Source organism: Hyperolius riggenbachi, chromosome 8, assembly GCF_040937935.1.
Source record: "Hyperolius riggenbachi isolate aHypRig1 chromosome 8, aHypRig1.pri, whole genome shotgun sequence".
NCBI classification, from domain to species: Eukaryota; Metazoa; Chordata; class Amphibia; order Anura; family Hyperoliidae; genus Hyperolius; species Hyperolius riggenbachi.
In genome coordinates this window covers 32,724,568-32,745,522 of record NC_090653.1, presented here as the reverse complement: position 1 = coordinate 32,745,522, position 20,955 = coordinate 32,724,568, and the positions used below count along the sequence as shown (strand labels likewise).

Here is a 20,955-nt window from a genome sequence, read left to right as displayed (position 1 = left end):
CCTTTTTATACAACTGGGGGGACCGCAGGGTCCCAGGCTCTCTCACTGCCTGGAAACCACAGCGGCACCCCGGAGGGGGAGGCTGGGTGGCGTGGACGACCCCCCCCCAAGTTTGGCCAGCGCCGGGGAGAGCCGTCTGCACCCACCTCCCAATATTAAAAACAGGCACTTACCTTAACGTCCATTGCGTTCTGCTACATGCGCATTAATTTGGGGGCACCACATGAGAAAGGAGAGAAGCATGGGTCACCCCGAGCTTTAGAGCTCAGGGCTGGCTCACATACAGCACTCCAGAGGGGGGGGGGGGGGGAGGACAGGCGCACTCACTCCAGGGTTCACACCACCGGAGCAAGCCATCCACCACCTGCCTCCAAAGGATACAAACTGCACAAAATGCTTTCCATGAAAAAATTAATGCGCATGTAGCAGAACCCAATGGACGTTAAGGTAAGTGGCTGTTTTTAATATTAGGAGGTGGGTGCGGACGGCTCTCCCCAGCGCTGGCCACGCTTGGGGGGGGGGGGCAGCTGCGCCACCCAGCCTCCCACTCCGGGGTGCCGCTGTGGTTCCCAGGCAGCGAGAGAGCACTTTGCAGTATTGGTTTTTTGACCCTGCATAGTTTGGCATGCGAAAGCAAATGCATATTTGCATGAGCATTGCCTCATAAATAGCTAATTAGGCCGGATTTGCAAAGCCAGACTTGCTAGGGTTAAACTTGGTGTTTGAGCACGCATACATTTTCTCATGGAAAGCCTACTTCTTCTTGCTTCAAGGTTGAGGCACGTACTCTATCAGATAGATAGATAGATGTGGCGTATGCTACGACGCGGGTTGGCTAGTCTTATATATTAAACACATATAACCATGCCATCTACAGGTCAGAGGTAGGAGCACCACATAGAGTTTGGGAATATGTATGCAGATCTCATAGCAGTAAGCTGTTATATACCCCTTACATAAGCCAGTGTTCCCCAGATACCCCCTGATCTTGGTAATACTATCACAAGTACTCCCTATCATTGCTTGTGCAAAAAATGTTTTACAGCTAATCTCTAACATTTTCATTACCCAAAGCCTTGTACACACATTGAAGACATATCACCTGGTGGGGACTGGGGCAGGATACCTCGGGCGACATTGCAGGGTGGAGGCGTTGCTATCCTTTAGGAGGGGGCGGGCTTGCAGCATCTCATGGCTGGAGGGGTGCAGGGCCGGTGCTTCCATTGGGGCAAAGGAGACAATTGCCCCAGCGCCCCAACCACTCCCAAGGATCCTCAGATGATCTCCCAGTGATTTACTGCTCCTGTGGCCCCCGGCTCACATGTTCCATAGCTGCCTGAGCTGCCTTGTAATAACTCGCCTGTCCTGGCAGCTGCTCAGTTCTGATCTCCGTCTTCAGCCAGGCTGCCTGCATCTTCTGTATGCCCAGCCCATGTTATGTGCAAATAACATGCATCGAGCATACAGATGCAGGAAGCCTGGCTGAAGACGGAAAACGGAAAGGATCAGCCACCTGGACAGGTGAGTTATTACAAGGCAGCTCAGGCAGCTACGGAACATGCAAGCTGGGGGGGCCACGGGAGCAGTACGTCAATGGGAGATCGCCTGGGAGGCCTGGTAGTGGGGAGCCCTGGGGGCTCTTTGCTTGCTTGGGGGTGGTCCCCAAGCTACTTTTTCCCCGGGGCCCCTGCGTGGCTTATACTGGCCCTAGAAGGGCGAGTGGTGGGAGGAAGGCCCTCGGCCAGTGCTTGGCCGGATCAATCTGCGAGGTAGATGCTGCCGTGAGGCCCGCTGTACTCACACGAGATTATCAGCAGAGGCAGTCATTAGTGACAGTCTTGGCAGTGTTTCATCTGGCGTGTGTACGAAGCTTTGGGAATAATTGGTGAGATCTGCACTAAACATTCATTTTTACATTAGCCCGGAACTGTGACTTCTAATTTCCTGCAGAGACACCTTTAGACCCAGCAGTCTTCCCTGGAGACTCACCCCTGGGGGTTCACAATCTGAGCTCTTCTCTGCCGCACACATGATCAATGACCTGCTAAAAAAAACCGTTGTGTTGTTGATGCAATTGTTTTAGTTGATTATATACAAATATATTTGTCCTGGGCAAATTTGAATCTAGTAGCTGATGATTCTGATTGTTCCAATTCCTACTTTGCATAAAACGTAATGTATAATTTACGTCCACTCGAAATTCTTAGCATCTTGTTGACCGTCTCTGCACTACTAGACTGTGTGAAAAGGGATTACGCTGTGTTCCCACTAGAGTGGAGAATGGACATTTGTCCGTTCTCCGCTCATCGGTAAACTGACACTGAACAGCTACCATTTTATAAATAGGAGCCGTTCACACTTGTTACCGTGGGATCCGTGGCAGTAAGCAGACCGCACTTCTGGGCAGCCCCCAATAATCCCAGACAGACCTCTGCCACTCGCTCCTTGTACACAGGGAAAAAGCATGGGGGATCCCCATTGGGCTGCAAAAGACCAATGGGAATCCTCTGCAACAGGGAGAATTATCATCGGTTCATAGTGGACCAATGAAAATTCTCCCTGTTGCTAGGGCCTATTGCAGCCTATGGAGAGCCCCATGCTCCTGCCCCGCATGCGCAGCAGAAGACTGTGCGGCCACATGTCCAATATAATTATGCTGCCAGTGGTCAAATGCTAAATAACTCCACTTTCACACCTCCTACACTCCCCAAATGTTCAGGGTAGGGAGGGGACCCCCCAAACTACCTATATGCTAAATTGCAGCCCCCCTGGTTCCCGAGGTTTCTGTAATCTATCTCTGAAACCAGCCGGGTTTGGGGACAGCAATTTGGTACATGTAGTTTGGGGGGTCCCCTCCCTACCCAGATAATTTGGGGAGTGTAGAAGATGTGGAAGCGGAGATATTTAGTGTTTTATCACTGGCAGCATAATTCACTTCCCACTGAGCATGCTTGAAAGGCAGGGTGGAAGGGAGCTTCCTGGCAGCACGATCCGATATAACACCGGCCTCTGGGCTGAATATAGATGGACCGATTGGCAGCGGGACAGGTGATTGGCGATCGCTGCGGGCGGATGCGGAGCAGACAGCGCAAAGTGCATGCAAAATGAACCATGTTCATTTTGCATCCGCTCAAGTGGGGACTGAGCCTCAGACCTTCTTGGTATTAACCTCCCTGGCGGTCTATTAAAACCACCAGGGGGCAGCGCAGCACTTTAATTTTAATTTTTTTTTTTAAATCGCTAGCGCTAGCTACATGATAGCCGCTGTGCAGCGGCATCCCCCCTCACCTTCCGATCGCCTTCGGCGATCAGAGCAAACAGGAAATCCCGTTAAGAACGGGATTTCCTGTTTGGCTTCCCCTGTCGCCATGGCGATGACCGGGATGACATCAACGTCATAGCGTCGGAGGGAGTCCCGATCCACCCTTTAGCACTGCCTGGCGGTGATTGGCCAGGCTGCGCAAGGGGTCGGGGGGGCGGCAGGTAGCTGCAAATCGGCGTGGAGCGGCGGCGATCGTGTAGTACACGCAGCTAGCAAAGTGCTAGCTGTGTGTAACAAAAAAAATTGTACAAATCGTCCCACCAGGGCCTGAGATATCCTCTGCGGCGGCTTAGCCTGAGCTCAGCTCGGGCTTACCGCTGAGGAGGTTAAAGGGGCCCATACACTCAGCCGATTTTCTGGCCGACCGATCGATCCCGATCGATCGATTGCAAATCGGTTGGCCAATCGACCGATCGATGGCCGATTTCGATCGATTTCGATGGATTTCCATCGAACTGGCAGGGTGGAAAATTTAGGTCGATCTGATGAGATTGCTTATCAGTTTGCATTGGCCTTAATGGAAATCTGATGGCAAAAAAATGCCATCAGATCGAATTTCAATAGATTTCAAACTGAAATCTATTGGAATTCTATCCTGGTAAAAAATGTTCTAAAAAAGCATCAGATAGATCATCAGATGCATTTCTTATCTATCTGCTGCCAATCTGACGAGTGTATGGGCACCTTAACAGTTGCTGCATCTGGGTGTCTACACTCTGAGAAGGAATCTTATTTCCTGTCTGTATTTGAATTTCTGTATCTTTGAGTTGAGTACTTGTTTGTCTTTGGGTAGGTTATGGAGAGCTGTCACCTCAGAGAGTCTGTTATCTGCTGATAGCGCTGCCCCGCCCGCTTGTGACAATATTTACTCGAGTTCTGCGATAACAGGAATGTGTACAGAGAGTCTACAGATAAAATGACGGATTTTTGTGTGTGTTGTTCTCCCCACAGGAGTGCTGGAGCCTCAGGAACTTCTCTTCTGTCTACGCCATCCTCACCGCCCTACAGAGCACAGCGGTGCACCGCCTCAAGAGAGTCTGGGCCGAGACCTCCAGGTAAACGCCAGGACCTCCGGCCCTTGCTATTGGAGAGTACAGGTGGTCAGTGCGGTGCCAGTAGTTGGGGATTGTCAATGAGATGCAAATAATTTTGAGTTGATGCAGTATTATGCTAATTGATGCAGCTTAAAGATGAACCAATCAAATCCTGCTGAGGTAAAATTTTGTTCATTTTCAAGCTGCCTAAACTTGCATACAAAATTTGTATAATCCTGCATCAACTCAAGATGATTTGCATCTCATTTACTATCTCTACCAGTAATTCCGCCTGGATGGAAAATTTAATTGAAATGATATGCAGCTTAACCACTTAAGGACCGCAGTCTTTTCACCCTTAAGGACCAGAGCCTTTTTTCCATTCAGACCACTGCAGCTTAAATGGTTTATTGCTCAGTCATACAAGCTACCATCTAAATGAATTTTACCTCCTTTTCTTGTCACTAATACAGCTTTCTTTTGGTGCTATTTGATTGGTGCTGCGATTTTTACTTTTTATTCTATTCATCAAAAAAGACATGAATTTTGGCAAAAAAATGATTTTTTTAACTTTCTGTGCTGACATTTTTCAAATAAAGTAAAATTTCTGTATACATGCAGCGCGAAAAATGTGGACAAACATGTTTTTGATTAAAAAAAACCCATTCAGTGTATATTTATTGGTTTGGGTAAAAGTTATAGCGTTTACAAACTATGGTGCAAAAATTGAATTTTCCCATTTTGAAGCATCTCTCTCATTTCTGAGCACCTGTCAGGTTTCATGAGGTGCTAGAATTCCAGGATAGTATAAATACCCCCCAAATGACCCCATTTTGGAAAGAAGACACCCCAAAGTATTCACTCAGAGGCATGGTGAGTTCATAGAAGATTTTATCTTTTGTCACAAGTTAGCGGAAAATGACACTTTGTGACAAAAAAAATAAATAAAAAAAAGTTTCCATTTCTGCTATCTGGTGACAAAAAAAAATGAAATCTGCCACGGACTCACCATGCCCCTCTCTGAATACCTTGAAGTGTCTAGTTTCCAAAATGGGGTCATTTGTGGGGTGTGTTTATTGTCCTGGCATTTTGGGGGGTGCTAAATTGTAAGCACCCCTGTAAAGCCTAAAGGTGCTCATAGGACTTTGGGCCCCTTAGCGCACCTAGGCTGCAAAAGAAATGTCACACATGTGGTATCGCCTTACTCAGGAGAAATAGTATAATGTGTTTTGGGGTGTATTTTTACACATACCCATGATGGGTGGGAGAAATATCTCTGTAAATGAGATTTCTTTTGATTTTTTTACACACAATTGTCCATTTACAGAGATATTTCTCCCACCCAGCATGGGTATGTGTAAAAATACACCCCAAAACACATTATACTACTTCTCCTGAGTACGGCGATACCACATGTGTGACACTTTTTTGCACCCTAACTGCGCTAAGGGGCCCAAAGTCCTATGAGTACCTTTAGGATTTCACAGGTCATTTTGAGGCATTTATTTTCTAGACTACTCCTCACGGTTTAGGGCCCCTAAAATGCCAGGACAGTATAGGAACCCTACAAGTGACCCCATTTTAGAAAGAAGACACCCCAAGGTATTCCGTTAGTAGTATGGGGAGTTCATAGAAGATTTCATTTTTTTTTCACAAGTTAGCGGAAATTGATTTTTATTGTTTTTTTCACAAAGTGTCATTTTCCACTAACTTGTGACAAAAAATAAAATCTTCTATGAATTCCCCATACACCTAATTGAATACCTTGGGGTGTCTTTTTTCTAAAATGGGGTCACTTGTGGGGTTCCTATAATGCCCTGGCATTTTAGGGGCCCTAAACCGTGAGGAGTAGTCTAGAAACCAAATGCCTCAAAATGACCTGTGAAATTCTAAAGGTACTCATAGGACGTTGGGCCTCTTAGCGCACCTAGGTTGCAAAAAAGTGTCACACATGTGGTATCGCCGTACTCAGGAGAAGTAGTATAATGTGTTTTGGGGTGTATTTTTACACATACCCATGCTGGGTGGGAGAAATATCTCTGTAAATTAAAATGTTTTGATTTTTTTTACACACAATTGTCCCTTTACAGAGAGATTTCTCCCACCCAGCATGGGTATGTGTAAAAATACACCCCAAAACACATTATACTACTTCTCCTGAGTACGGCGATATCACATGTGTGACACTTTTTTGCAGCCTAGGTGCGCTATGGGGCCCAACGTCCTATTCACAGGTAATTTTGAGGCATTTGGTTTCTAGACTACTCCTCACGGTTTAGGGCCCCTAAAATGCCAGGGCAGTATAGAAACCCCACAAGTGACCCCATTTTAGAAAGAAGACACCCCAAGGTATTCCGTTAGGTGTATGGTGAGTTCATAGAAGATTTTATTTTTTGTCACAAGTTAGTGGAAAATGACACTTTGTGAAAAAAAACAATACAAATCAATTTCCGCTAACTTTTGACAAAAAATAAAATCTTCTATGAACTCGTCATACACCTAACGGAATACCTTGGGGTGTCTTCTTTCTAAAATGGGGTCACTTGTGGGGTTCCTATACTGCCCTGGCATTTTAGGGGCCCAAAACCACGAGGAGTAGTCTGGAAACCAAATGCCTCAAAATGACTGTTCAGGGGTATAAGAATCTGCAAATTTTGATGACAGGTGGTCTATGAGGGGCCGAATTTTGTGGAACCGGTCATAAGCAGGGTGGCTTCTTAGATGACAGGTTGTATTGGCACTGAAGTGCAGGAATGTTCTCAAATCATGACCTGGACATGGCAATTAAGTCGTACCAGCAGTGATCAGAAAAAAAATTTCTGTCACTGCGGTGGGGCGGGTGAGGGTTTGGCCGGGTGATCAGAAGCCCGCAGGGGGCATATTAGGGCCTGATCTGATGGGTAGCAGTGACAGGTGGTGACAGGGGGTGACGGGGTGGTTGATAGGTGATCAGTAGGTGATTACAGAGGAGAATATATGCAAGCAATGCACTGGCGAGTTGATCAGAGGGGGTCTGGGGGGCTAATTTAGGGTGTGGGCAGGTGATTGGGTGCCCGCAAGGGGCAGATTAGTGTCTGATCTGATGGGTAGCAGTGACAGGTGGTGACGGGGTGATTGATGGGTGATCAGTGGATGATTAGAGGGGAGAACAGATGTAAACAATGCACTTTCAGAGGTGATCTGAGGGTGGGTCTGCACGCAATCTGAGGGTGTGGGTGGGTGATCAGGTGCCCACAAAAGGCAGGTTAGGGTCTGATCTGATGGGTGGCAGTGACAGGTGGTGACAGGGGGTGATTGATGGGTGATTGACAGGTGATCAGTGGGTGATTATAGGGAAGAATAGATGTATACAGTACACAGGGGGGAGGGTCTAGGGAGGATCTAAGGGTGTGGGGGGGTGTGTTCAGGAGCCCCCAGGGGGCAGTTTAGGACCTAATCTAAAAAATAGCGTTGAGATAGTGACAGGGAGTGATTAATGGGTGATTAGGGGGGTGATTGGGTGCAAACAGGTGTCCCAGGGGTGGGCAGGGGGGGTCTGATGGGTGCAGTGGGCGATCAGGGGGCAGGATCAGTGTGCTTGGGTACTTACTAGGAGGGCTGCAACCTGCCCTGGTGGTCCCTCAATCACTGGGACCACCAGGGCAGGAGGCAGCCTGTATAATACGCTTTGTATACATTACAAAGCGTATTATCCGCTTTACATGCGGAAGATCGGGGGTTAACAACCCGCCGCCGCTGCTAATTGGCTGGCGGGTTGACGTCGCGGGTGGGCACATCCAGCGTGCGATCCCCGGCAGCTAGTCCGCAACGAGCCGCCGCCGATCGGCGTATTGCGCGGTCGTTGCGGGCTCCACTTTGCCGCCGCCCCTAGGTAGGGGCGGCCGGCAAGTGTTTAAAATCACAATCCAGTAATATATATATATATATATATATATATATATATATATATATATATATATCTATATATAGATCTATCTATATATAGATCTATCTATATATAGATCTATCTATATATAGATCTATATATATATAGATCTATATATATATAGATCTATATATATATATAGATCTATATATATATAGATCTATATATATATATAGATCTATATATATATATATATATAGATCTATATATATATATAGATCTATATATATATAGATCTATATATATATAGATCTATATATATATAGATCTATATATATATATATATATATATAGATCTATATATATATAGATCTATATATATATAGATCTATATATATATAGATCTATATATATATAGATCTATATATATATAGATCTATATATATATAGATCTATATATATATAGATCTATATATATATATATAGATCTATATATATATATATAGATCTATATATATATATATATATATATAGATCTATATATAGGTGGTTGGGAGGGGATCAAGGGATACATGGGGGGGGGAGAGCTGGAAAAAAGTTTATTTTTACACTAAAATCGCACAGCCTGTCACGGCTGCAGGCTGTGCGTCTCTCCCTGTCACACAAGATCCACAGTGACAGGGAGAGGGAGGCGGAGAGGGAGGCGGAACGGCAACTATGTTGCCTTTCGGAGGGTGATCGCTGTGATTGGCTCACAGCGATCACACGGCAGGGAGCCAATCAGTGACGGCTCCTGCCGATACCCGGAAGCCTTAGCTGTCATAAGACAGCTAAGTGCAGCCGGTTCGGTGCGCGCGATCGCGGCGGGGAGCGGCGGCGCCGGTGATAGAGATCTACGCCTTGCCAGCCAGGAGCCCATCAAAACAGGGCGTAGATCTCTATCACTGCGGTCCGGAAATGGTTAAAACTGGGCCACTCAGAATGGACAGGAAGTGATTTTGATTGGTAGGCTTGTTCTAGGCTGCATGCAGGGTACATTATAGTGTACAGGAGATGAGAAGCGTCTCAGGTTCCATACTTAACCTTGGGCTTCCTTAAGGCCCTCACTGTCTCCACGGGTGGCTCCGGCCACCGCAATTCTGCCCCATAGCCTGGCCAAGTTGCGCTTTGTTGCGCATGCATGGCCCGGCCAGTCGCACTCCCCTCGGGAGTGCAGGCGCAAAATGCTCCCTGGGACCGGAACACGACGTGGGAGCGCCCTGGGCTGTGCATGCGCAACAAAGTGCAACTCGGCCAGGCTTTCGGGCTGAATTGCCGGGTACCCGGATCCACCCATGGAGACGGGAGAACAGGACACTCTGCTCTGCTGAACAGAGTCTGTGCAGTGCTCTTCCTAAAACTGTAACCCTGGTGATTAATACTAATTATGGGTGACAAAAATTGAGCATGTGTATGTACCGTCAGCTGAAGTACAGAATCCACACTACCAGCCCACTATAATTAACAGTTAATGAACATCCGCTTATTAATTACTGATCACAGAGCATGTCCAGGATCTCTGTTAACACCCCTTTCCAAACAGCAGGAACTCTGTGTAGGCCCCTTTGTTTCTGGGGAAGGAATCTGGGATTCTTGTTCTGGGTTGGGAGTCGGGGAGTATAGAATAAGTTGGGCATTGTGGTGTTAGGTGTTAGGATCAGGGGCTTGGGGTGCTAACAAAGAGCACACAGGAGGCCTTTTATTGTAGCTGTATGTAAACAGTGGGGAGCCTGCTGTCTTCCTCTTGGGTGATGAGGCACAATGGCAGCAGAGGTATTGAGCTCTTTTCAGTGTCCATTATATCCACCACAATCAGCCAGGCCAGGTAGGCACTAGGTAGCTGTGCGCCTCGTATAGCAGGCATTGTTTAGTGATGGCGTGATGATGTCATACAGGGAGATCCAGCGCAGCTACCAGGAGATGAGTGAAGTCTTCTCCGAGCAAGACAACTACGCCAAGATGAGGGAGCTTCTCTTCCAGGTGAGGCTTGGTGATACCCTGAGCTGCTTTCACCCATTCCCAGGTCAACCCCCTCCTAACCCTGTCTGTATTTCCTCTGCCCAGTCCCAGGACACCTCCGATGCAGCCTCCAAGAGGCACCCACCTCGCTCCAAGGACCCCAGAGCTACGGTGAGTCACTTCTGCCTCCTACAGCGGAGCCCCAAAGTCTACACTCGGTCCAACTCCATTTTATATTATATGCAATAAAAATGTAAAATGGCGCGCTCCCCAAACGTATCTACATTTCCTTTTTTTCCTGTAGGCCTGCTGCACCAGTTAAAATGTCACATAAACATCAAAATACCTCATCTCAAATACAACCAGGCGCTGCCTTACAGTCCACTAATAGAGAAAGTCCTTAATTGCAACCGTCCGTAGTCTTCCAATCAGGTCTTCCAATTCAATATACCTCCATCAATAAAAAGATAAAAGGAAATATCATAAAACAGATCATTGCACAGACTGTAACGTGTGTACGCGGAGGGACCTGGCGAGGAGCTGTCGCCCACACGCTCACGTGTGCTGGCGACAGGCAACATTTGCTGCCCGTGAGTATGGGCCATAACGTCCAGGCGTTTCACACCAAAAAGTACCCCGTGTGGTCTATCACTGTATCACTACCTTCATATGTGTCACAACGCCACTAGGGACCGCTCTCACCTTCTGATATCGCTGCCCAGACCCACAGACAGCAACACAGCGTGACAAGCCTCTCTTCAGGCGGGTTTTCCTCCTTCCTCAGACCATATGATTACATGCACATGAACTAAAAACTCCTGGACATTAGTCTGTGCGATGATCTGTTTCCTTTCATCTTTTTATTGATGGAGGTATATTGAATTGGAGACCTGATTGGAAGACACACTTGCAATTAAGGACTTTTTCTTTTAGTGGACTGTAAGTCAGCGCATGGGTGAATCCATTTTATGTTACTCTTATAACTCCTGCGTTGAAACAGAAGAACGTTCTGTCTCTTCTTTGTTTTCTTCATTCCCCTCCCCCTATAAGGTAAATAAAGCATAACAGATTCAAATTTCTTTCTTTCCTAAATTGTCTACACAAGTCAGCTAAACACAGTGGGAGTAAGGCCTCCTTTCCACGAACTGTTGAGCTGTGTGCTCAACAAGCAGTTACCAGGCAGAATTAAGCAGTTATCATGCAGCAACAAGCACTTACCAGGCAGCAGTGAGCAGTTATGCAGCAACAAACAGTTACTAGGCAGCAGTGAGTAGTTGAGAGCGTTTGAGAGGCATTTCACTGCCTATCAGCGGTCCGTGGAAAGGAGGCCTTAAAGGGGAACTGAAGAGAGAGGTATATGGAGGCTGCCATGTTTATTTCCTTTCAATCAATACCAGTTGCCTGGCAGCCCTGCTGATCCTCTGCCTCTAATACTATTAGCCATAGCCCCTGAACAAGCATGCAGCAGTTCAGGTGTTTCAGACTTTAAAGTCAGATCTGACATGACTAGCTGCATGCTTGTTTCTGGTGTTATTCAGATACTACTGCAGAGAAATAGACCAGCCAGGCAACTGGTATTGATTAAAAGGAAATCAATATGGCAGCCTCTGTATACCTCTTACTTCAGTTGTCCTTTAATTTAATTTCTACTGTGTACCCATTAGTTAGCTGCATGTCACAGCTCTTTTCACTGACCTAATTATACATCATCAATAAGCACTGACTGTTTTTTAGTGATAGACTGGAGAGAATGTCCGGATCTATTTTCTGCAGAGCCATTTATCCCATCAGGCTCTTTGACTACTGTTGTTTTGGGGGTTTTATCCCTGATAATGACCGCAGGTTCTTCTCTTGTTTACACAGGGGGTTATTCCGTATCTCGGGGTTTTCCTCACTGACCTGGTCATGCTGGATTCCGCCATCCGAGATCAGCTAGAGGTGAGACTCTCTTAAAGGGATACTGTTTTTTTTGTTTTTTGTTTTTTTTTTGTCCAGGAAAAACTCAGTATTTTCAGTTTGGCTCTACATATTGCAAGTAGGGATGGTCAGAAAGATGCAACTAATTTTGAGTTGGTGCAGCATTATGCAAATGTATGCAACTTAAAAAGGAACCTGAGAAAAATGATGCTGAGGTAAAACTTATTGTTCCAGTTTCAAACTGCATAAATTTGCATACCACATTTGCATAATCCTGCATTAACTTAAAATTATTTGCATCTCATTGACTATCCCTAATTGCATGTACTAATGACAAACTTACAGATCTCTCGGTTTCCTCTTGGTCAGCTCCGTTGTGCCCCTCAGTGATTGGACCAGTCGTGGGCTACTGCACATGCACAGCTCTGGCCAGGCACCTTCCTGATCGTGCTCCCGTGACCAGGGGTGCAGCTAAGGTTTTTGTGGCCCCAAGCGGACTGTAGCAAGAGGCCCTAGCCGCGGCGAAAAATGGGTGTGGTTACCCCGCATAAGTGGGCGTGGCCATGACATGTGGGTGGAGCAGAAGGGCGGATTGGGGCGGGGCTGTTTGCGGGGAAAAATGGATGTGGGGGTGATTGAGGCGCACGTAGTGCGCCGAAAGATGGGCGTGGCCATGACATTGTATGGGCGAAGCTTAACCGTAGCACAGCAAATATAGCCAACTATGACCATTAAATAATAAATGCAGCAACAGTTACCCCAGACACCAGAAAATAAAAACGCAATTTGGGCCACATTTCAGCAGAAATCAAACGCAATTTGGGCACATTTTCAGCAGAAATCAAACGCAATTAGGGCACATTTTCAGCAGAAATCAAACGCAATTAGGGCACATTTTCAGCAGAAATCAAACGCAATTAGGGCACATTTTCAGCAGAAATCAAACGCAATTAAGGCACATTTTCAGCAGAAATCAAACGCAACTAGGGCACATTTTCAGCAGAAATCAAACGCAACTAGGGCACATTTTCAGCAGAAATCAAACGCAATTAGGGCACAGTTCAGCAGAAATCAATCGCAATTAGGGCACAGTTCAGCAGAAATCAATCGCAATTAGGGCACAGTTCAGCAGAAATCAATCGCAATTAGGGCCACATTTTCAGCAAAAATCAAACGCAATTAGGGCACAGTTCAGCAGATATCAAACGCAATTAGGGCACAGTTCAGCAGAAATCAATCGCAATTAGGGCTGCAAAAAGAAAAGAATTTACTCACCTGGCAGGCTGGCACTGGCAGAAGTCTTCTCTCCCCGTCTCCTCTCCCGGCCGGCTCCTCAGGCACGCAGTTCCCACGGAGCTCCCTCCCTCCTCCAATCTCCCGTGCTGATTCATGCAGGGCTACGGGAAGATGGCCACCCGAAGCCCTGTACTGGAGACATAGTCTCCAGAGCAGGGCTTCGGCGGCGGCCATCTTCCCGTAGCCCTGCCCTACTCTGCTCTGCCAGCCCCGCGGGGCTGCGGGGAAAAAGTGACGTCACGCCGACGTCACGGAGCCGCCGAGGCCCCTAAGATCTTGAGGCCCCAAGCGACCGCTTGGTTCGCTTTATGCCTCGCGGCGCCCCTGCCCGTGACTGGATAAAAAGTAGTGATCTACAGCTTTGCGTAATAAAGTGTAGAGGGCACAAAATCAAAGCATCACGTGCACAGACAACTGAGAGCCACAATGCAATACACAGTGCTTTTGTTTTAATTAAAAAGTTAATCCGAGATGATTTTTTACTCATTGCATAATTGTGTTCCTTTCCTATTGTTTGTAGGGCATTCCTCAAGCCAAATACTTTTATTTTTTGTTTTAATACTCTAATTCCCTATAAACTAAAGAAGCCACGCCTACAGGTTTTCAGAGAGCTAAGGCACTTTCAGACAGTAGCAAGGGCTCATGGGAGCTCAGTCTGGGGAGGAGGAGGGGGAGCTATTACTAGCCAGAGATTTCAGAGTCAGAGGGGAGGAGGGAGGAGGAGGGGGGGGGGATTAGATTTTTTTTGCTCAAGATGCAGATAAGCCTGCCTCTGTGTAATGTTTACAAACAACATGGCTGCTGTCATTGTATCACAGGAATAATCAATCATGTTCTATTAAAGCTGTTTGCAGCTAGATTTGCTGTGTAAACTTTAGATAAGATATACAGTATAGACAAGTTACTTGTTATAGTTAGTTTTTCATCTCGGATCCGCTTTAATGAAGAAAGCAACTGGTACAAAGTCAAGGAAGATAATTACCCATTATTGTAACCAGGGCAGGAGCCGATGTACACAGGAATTTATAATCTATACTATGAGCCCCTCCCACTCTTGTTAAGTCACACCGTGGCACTCTATAATTATGGAGGTATTTCTGCTGTAAATTTGGAGGTGCTTTACAGTCCTATAAATAGGTTCCCATCCTTATTCTTCTGTGACGTCAAACAGGCAGTTGTTTGTTATGTAATGCAGACATATCAAGGCCAGCCGAGTACCAGCTGTCTCTGGACTGTATACTGCTGTCATTACACATGTTATACAGCACTGACTTTACTATATGTGTGTGATTTATTATATATATCATTTTTTTATTACCATCAAATTATGGTCTGGCCAAGACCTGAACCTGGGACTGTACTGCTATCAAGCAAGAGTGGCTACTAACCTACATGCTGCTCAATGTAAAGGCGAAACATGAGTAAAAAAGAGCTAAACTGTAAACGTGTAGTGAAGGCCATGTCTAGGAGAACTCGTGGAGAGGCATGTGATCAGTTTGGTCAGGTGACAGATATGCAAGTCTCTGATTAGTGATTGTCCTGTCTAGGAGAACTCCTGGAGAAGCATGTGATCAGTTTGGTCAGGTGACAGATATGCAAGTCTCTGATTAGTGATTGTCCTGTCTAGGAGAACTCCCGGAGAAGCATGTGATCAGTTTGGTCAGGTGACAGATATGCAAGTCTCTGATTAGTGATTGTCCTGTCTAGGAGAACTCATGGAGAAGCATGTGATCAGTTTGGTCAGGTGACAGATATGCAAGTCTCTGATCTGCTTGTGATCATGGAATGTCATCACAGCAAATCAGAGCTTTGCAAATCTATCGGCTGATCAAACAAATCACCTGCCTCTCCATGAGTTCTCATAGACATGGCCATCACTAGTAAAAGTTAATGCTTTGTAGCTCTAGGGGTCCTGGATTTAGGTTCTACCAGGGACTAGGGATGATCAATGAGATGCAAATACTTCTGAAATTATGCAAATTTTTATACAAATATATGCAGCTTGAAAAAGGACCAATCAATTTAAACTTGAGTTTAAATTGACTGCCCCATTTTCAAGCTGCATACATTTGCATATAAATTTGCATAAACTCAGAGCAATTTGCATATCTGTGATCACCCCTACCAGGGACGCTATCTGCATGGAGTTTGTATTTTTAACCTTTACAACCTACACATGCCATAGGCTTAATGGGCATCTGACCAAATTGGCCCGGAACTATAGGAGGTCATTAGATTGGAAACTCTTCTGGAGGTGTGGATGAATCTAAAGGTTTAGTAACTCGCTGTGCAATGTGTTAGCAGTTCCTATGTTCTGTTGATTTAAAAACACAAAAACGAAATAACACAAAGTAACTTTGTTCTTTTTGTATTTGCAGAACGGGTATCTTAACTTTGAGAAGAGGAGAAAGGTGAGTGTGTATAAAATGATCACAGTAAATGCCGGGGACTCCCGTTGTGCCCCAGTGCGGGCGACTCGGGTTCTTCTATAGGACATCCTTACAGTTGAAAACATGTCCCTGTACCCATAAATGATGTAATGTTATTTTCTTCGACTAATTTAGGAATTCGAATCACTTTCTCAAATTCGGATGCTACAAAATGTCTGCCTGGGTTACCGCTTCACTTCTGATCCGCAGTTTGCCAGCTGGTTCCTGAGGCTGCGCTCTATCAGCGAGGATGAGAGGTAAGTGTGCGCTACAGAGCAGGTCCGCGTCTCCTCCCCCGCCAGGCTGGCAGCAGCAAGGTGGGTGTGTGCTGCAGAGCAGGTCCGCATCTCCTCCCCCGCCAGGCTGGCAGCAGCAAGGTGGGTGTGTGCTGCAGGGCAGGTCCGCCTCTCCTCCCCCCGCCAGACTATGCAGGCAGCAGCAAGGTGTGTGTGCGCCGCAGAGCAGATCCGCCTCTCCTCCCCTGCCAGACTATGCAGACAGCAGTAAGGTGGGTGTGTGCTGCAGAGCAGGTCCGCCTCTCCTCCCCTGCCAGACTATGCAGGCAGCAGCAAGGTGGGTGTGTGCTGCAGAGCAGGTCCGCCTCTCCTCCCCCCGCCAGACTATGCAGGCAGCAGTAAGGTGGGTGTGTGCTGCAGAGCAGGTCCGCCTCTCCTCCCCCCGCCAGACTATGCAGGCAGCAGTAAGGTGGGTGTGTGCTGCAGAGCAGGTCCGCCTCTCCTCCCCTGCCAGACTATGCAGACAGCAGCAAGGAGGGTGTGTACTGAAGAGCAGGTCCGCCTCTCCTCCCCTGCTAGACTATGCAGACAGCAGCAAGGTGGGTGTGTGCTGCAGAGCAGGTCCGCCTCTCCTCCCCCGCCAGACTATGCAGACAGCAGCAAGGAGGGTGTGTGCTGCAGAGCAGGTCTGCCTCTCCTCCCCCGCCAGACTATGCAGGCAGCAGCAAGGTGGGTGTGTGCTGCAGAGCAGGTCTGCCTCTCCTCCCCCGCCAGACTATGCAGGCAGCAGCAAGAGGGGTGTGTGCTGCAGAGCAGGTCCGCCTCTCCTCCTCCGCCAGACTATGCAGGCAGCAGCAAGGTGGGTGTGTGCTGCAGAGCAGGTCCGCCTGCTGCATGCTTAATAAGGGTCTAAGGCTAAAATTATTAGAGGCAGAGGATCAGCAGGAGAGCCAGACACTGTGCAAATATGGCAGCTTCCATATCCCTCTCACTTAAGGTGTACTTTAATATATTTGATTAAATCACTGCACAGATCCCTATAAAGCGGACCTGAACTTCCTCTCTGCTCTAAAAGATAAGCAACAGCATTATAACCTTTAGAGGAAATCATTTCTTTGTTACAGATGATACATATCCTGCATTAAATCTGCAGTTTGTCTACTTCCTGCTTTCATGGAAGCAGATATAAGGTTAACATCCTGTGTTTACAAATTATCTGCTCTGCCAAGGCAACGAGCTGAGAGATCAAATTACACTTCTAATTAGTCACAGATGAGGGGGAATTAGACAGGCCAACTCTGTATACATACAGGGTGCATTTCTCTGTTTTCATATGGAGGCTGCCATATTTTTCCTTTTAAGCAATTCCAGTTGCCTGGCTGTCCTGCTGATCCTCTGCCTCTAATACTTTTAGCTATAGCCCCTGAACAAGCATGCAGCATATCAGGCGTTTCTGACATTATTGTCAGATGATTAGCTGCATGCTTGTTTCTGGTGTTAATCAAACAGTACACAATTCTATTACTAGGTCAAATAGATCAGTAGGGCAGCCAGGCAACTGGTATTGTTTAACAGGAAATAAATATGGTAGCTTCCATATTCTTCTTAGGCAGACGCTGGCTGACACCTAGTGGTGGAGTTTTGTATTGTTCACTTATCACGTTGGGGCTGATTTACTCAGGTCTGACTGTGCAAAAGGGAACTGGAATAGTTTTGTTTAGAGACTGTAACAAAAAAAAAAAAACATCCCCTGGGGGGTACTCACCTCGGTAGGGGGAAGCTTCAGGGTCCCAATGACGCTTCCCCCGTCCCTGTAGCTGCAGGCAGTCCAGCACCAAAGCGTCCTAGAGCGTCCCGGAAACCTTCCCTGGCTCCAGCGGGGGCGCTGTTGCGGCTCTCAGCACGGTGATCGGCGGAAATAGCCGATCTCCGTCAAGTCCACTCTACTATGCAGGCACAGGAGACTTGCACCTGCGCAGTAGAGCGGACCTGACTGAGATCGGCTATTTCTGCCTATCTCCGAGCAGAGAGCCAATACTGCGCTGGAGGCGGGAAGGTAAATATTTACATCCCCCCCTTTGGAGGGGCACAGAGAGACCACCGTGGGACACAGGAGGCCGGGGGAAGCCTCGATAGGATCCGGAGACTTCCCCCACCAGAGGTGAGTATCCCCCCAGGGGAACCTTTTTTTTTTTTAGTTACAAGTTTTCTTTAATTGGGTTTGGTATATGAGATGCAGGAAGGAGAGGCCTGCTCTGGGGATGTGCTCCAGCGATCTCTCTGTAAATCACTCCTCCTCTTGCACAAGGCGCTTGTTGTGAAAGTTACTGGCGGCCGTGTGACTCTGTCTGCTATTTATTACACAATTCTCTTATTTTGCAGTTACCGGCTGTCATGTGAAATTGAGTCGACGCAGGACGCAACTGCGGGAACCCCTGTGAAACCCACTGTGGTCATTACACATTGCACAGAGTGAGTACGTCACGTTACCACGGGGGAGCCTGAACTCAAGATTGGGGGCTGACATACTTTCTTCCTACTGAAACATGCTAGTTGCCTGGCCGTCCTATTGATCTCTGAGCTTAAAGAGGCACTGCAGTGACATATAGCAGAGTGCAGGAAATTATTCAGGATACCCAATTTTACGGTAATTATCCTGGTTTCAGGATTCTGGGAGACCAGGTATTTTCACTGGCTTTGGAACTATGTGACAAACATTCCGTTCAGATCACCTGCCAGAAATATCCACCAGTGATACATTTCAGAATGTAAATCAGGGAGAGGAGAGGAAAGATTTTACAATGGGCAAACGCTGACTAAATAATCTATAAATGAATATTGTAAAAATAAATAAAATAAATCAATTGTATTGCTTTTCACTACAGTTCCCCTTTAAAGGGACTCAGAGCTCAGTAAAATGAAAAAATTATACATACCTGGGGCTTCCTTCAGCCCCACCCGCTGGGATCACTCCTACGCTGCTGTCCTCCGCTGCTTGCAGCTCTGGTACGAGGTCCCCGCACTTCCGTCAGTCGGGCCAGTCTACGCAGGAGAAGTGCGCTGTTTGCGTAGAGGGCGCACTTCTCTTACATCAGACTGGCTCCGACTGACGGAAATGCGGGGACCTCGTACCAGAGCTGCAGGCTGCGGAGGACGGCGGCGTAGGAGTGATCCCAGCGGGTGGGGCTGGAGGAAGCCCCAGGTATGTATACATTTTTACTTTGCTCTGGTACACCTTAAGTAATGTGTGAGTCACATATGGAATAAGCATACAGGCAGTGGAGTCTGCTGATCTGTATACTGGCTCTTGGTCAGTGGCTCAGAAGGTATGTGAGACAGAGCACCAGAACAGGTCGGTTAGTAGAATATTTAGGAAGAATTGAACAATGGCAGCCCCCATATCACCTAGTTCAGGTTACTGCTGGTCCCCATCACTGCTGCAGTATATATAACAGTCTTGTCCTCCTCTCTCCGCAGTCTTCTGGCTTCCATCGTTGCCCCCTTAGGACCCGCCATGCACTTGGTATCTTGGGACACTCCATGTGAGCGACTGATGGCGCCCGGCCTGACCCCGGTACTTTGTGTGTCTGTCCCCACTGCCTTAGCATGTTTGTGGGGGGGGGGGGGGGGGGTACAGGAGTCAATTCAATCTCTAATCTAAAGCCTGGTACACTCCTTCAGTTTTGATAGGCCAATGTTACCACTTCCATGTAGTATGAGGGCCAATAGATTGATTTTTGAATACTGTGAACAGATTGTGTAGGTAAGCTCTTACTATATGGAGGTGGTAAATTTGGCCAGTCAAAATTGGATGTGTGTACCAGGCTTTAAGCCCCATCTACACGATACGATTCTTTGTACGATTCGATTACGATTCTATATACGATCCGATTAAATCCGACACGTCCGATTGGGATTCGATTCAATTCGATTTGCCATTGCAAAACAATGGCAAATTGAATTGAATCTAATCCCGATCGGACATGTCTGATTTAATCGGATCGTAAATAGAATGGTAATCAAATCATACAAAGAATCGTATCGTGTAGATGGGGCTTAAAAGTGACACTTAAGTGAAAAAAAAAAAAAAAGCTTACGATATAATAAATTGTGTGTGTAGTACGGGTAACTGATAGAACATTAGTAGCAAAGAAAAGTCTCATGTTTTTATTTCCAGGTTCACAAACCACACTATATTTTAAACTATGAAACAGAGCAGGGCTAATGGGCTTGATTCATCAAGCAATAGTGCGCCCTATGCACACCTTGCATAGCAGTGCGCGCTGCCATATAAGGAGAGTGCCTTCCTCAGTTATGCGCATTACTTCATAAAAGTATAGGGGTCGACTTATACACGAGTCACGGGCAACACTGAGTTATGTGTGTACTATTAGTGACATTCCCATTTGCAGCAATATAACCAGTGGTAAGTGATACTTTGGAAAGGAAATGCCAAGAAAGCACAGGTCTGAATGTCCTGGCCACAACAATTCACAAGGAAAGGTGCAGGGGGGTAAATACTGGGCTGCATAAAAGGGAGTGAATAACTGCAGCACTTGGGGGCCTGGAGGAGGTATTGGCTGCACTGAAGGGACAGGAGGGGTTAATGGTTGCAATACTGTATGCAGTGCAGTCATTAACACCTCCTGGTCCCCAAGTGCAGCCATTAACTTTGCTGGGTAGACTTATACTGGAGTCAGTAAAAAATTCCAGCTTAAGAGGATTGAATATTGGAGTCGACTTGTACACAAGGTCGACTTGTATTAGAGTATATACGGTAAATGTTACATTTTATAAAACCTCAAAAAAAACCTCTGAAAAATCACCCAAGGACCTTATTTTTTCTTTTAAATTGGAC

At 46.7% G+C, this 20,955-nt stretch overlaps 1 protein-coding gene across 2 annotated transcripts in view; it reads left to right on the top strand.

The window, feature by feature from the left end:
- RGL2 (ral guanine nucleotide dissociation stimulator like 2) overlaps positions 1–20,955 on the top strand; it is a 59,394-nt gene that overhangs the window by 32,190 nt on the left and 6,249 nt on the right. For both annotated transcript variants that reach the window (XM_068250187.1, XM_068250186.1), the window contains exons 7-14: positions 4,274–4,377; positions 10,156–10,240; positions 10,325–10,390; positions 12,083–12,157; positions 15,811–15,843; positions 15,997–16,118; positions 18,480–18,569; positions 19,575–19,671. In XM_068250187.1, coding sequence (XP_068106288.1) covers positions 4,274–4,377; positions 10,156–10,240; positions 10,325–10,390; positions 12,083–12,157; positions 15,811–15,843; positions 15,997–16,118; positions 18,480–18,569; positions 19,575–19,671 — 672 coding nt within the window. The remainder of the gene's footprint in view (positions 1–4,273; positions 4,378–10,155; positions 10,241–10,324; positions 10,391–12,082; positions 12,158–15,810; positions 15,844–15,996; positions 16,119–18,479; positions 18,570–19,574; positions 19,672–20,955) is intronic.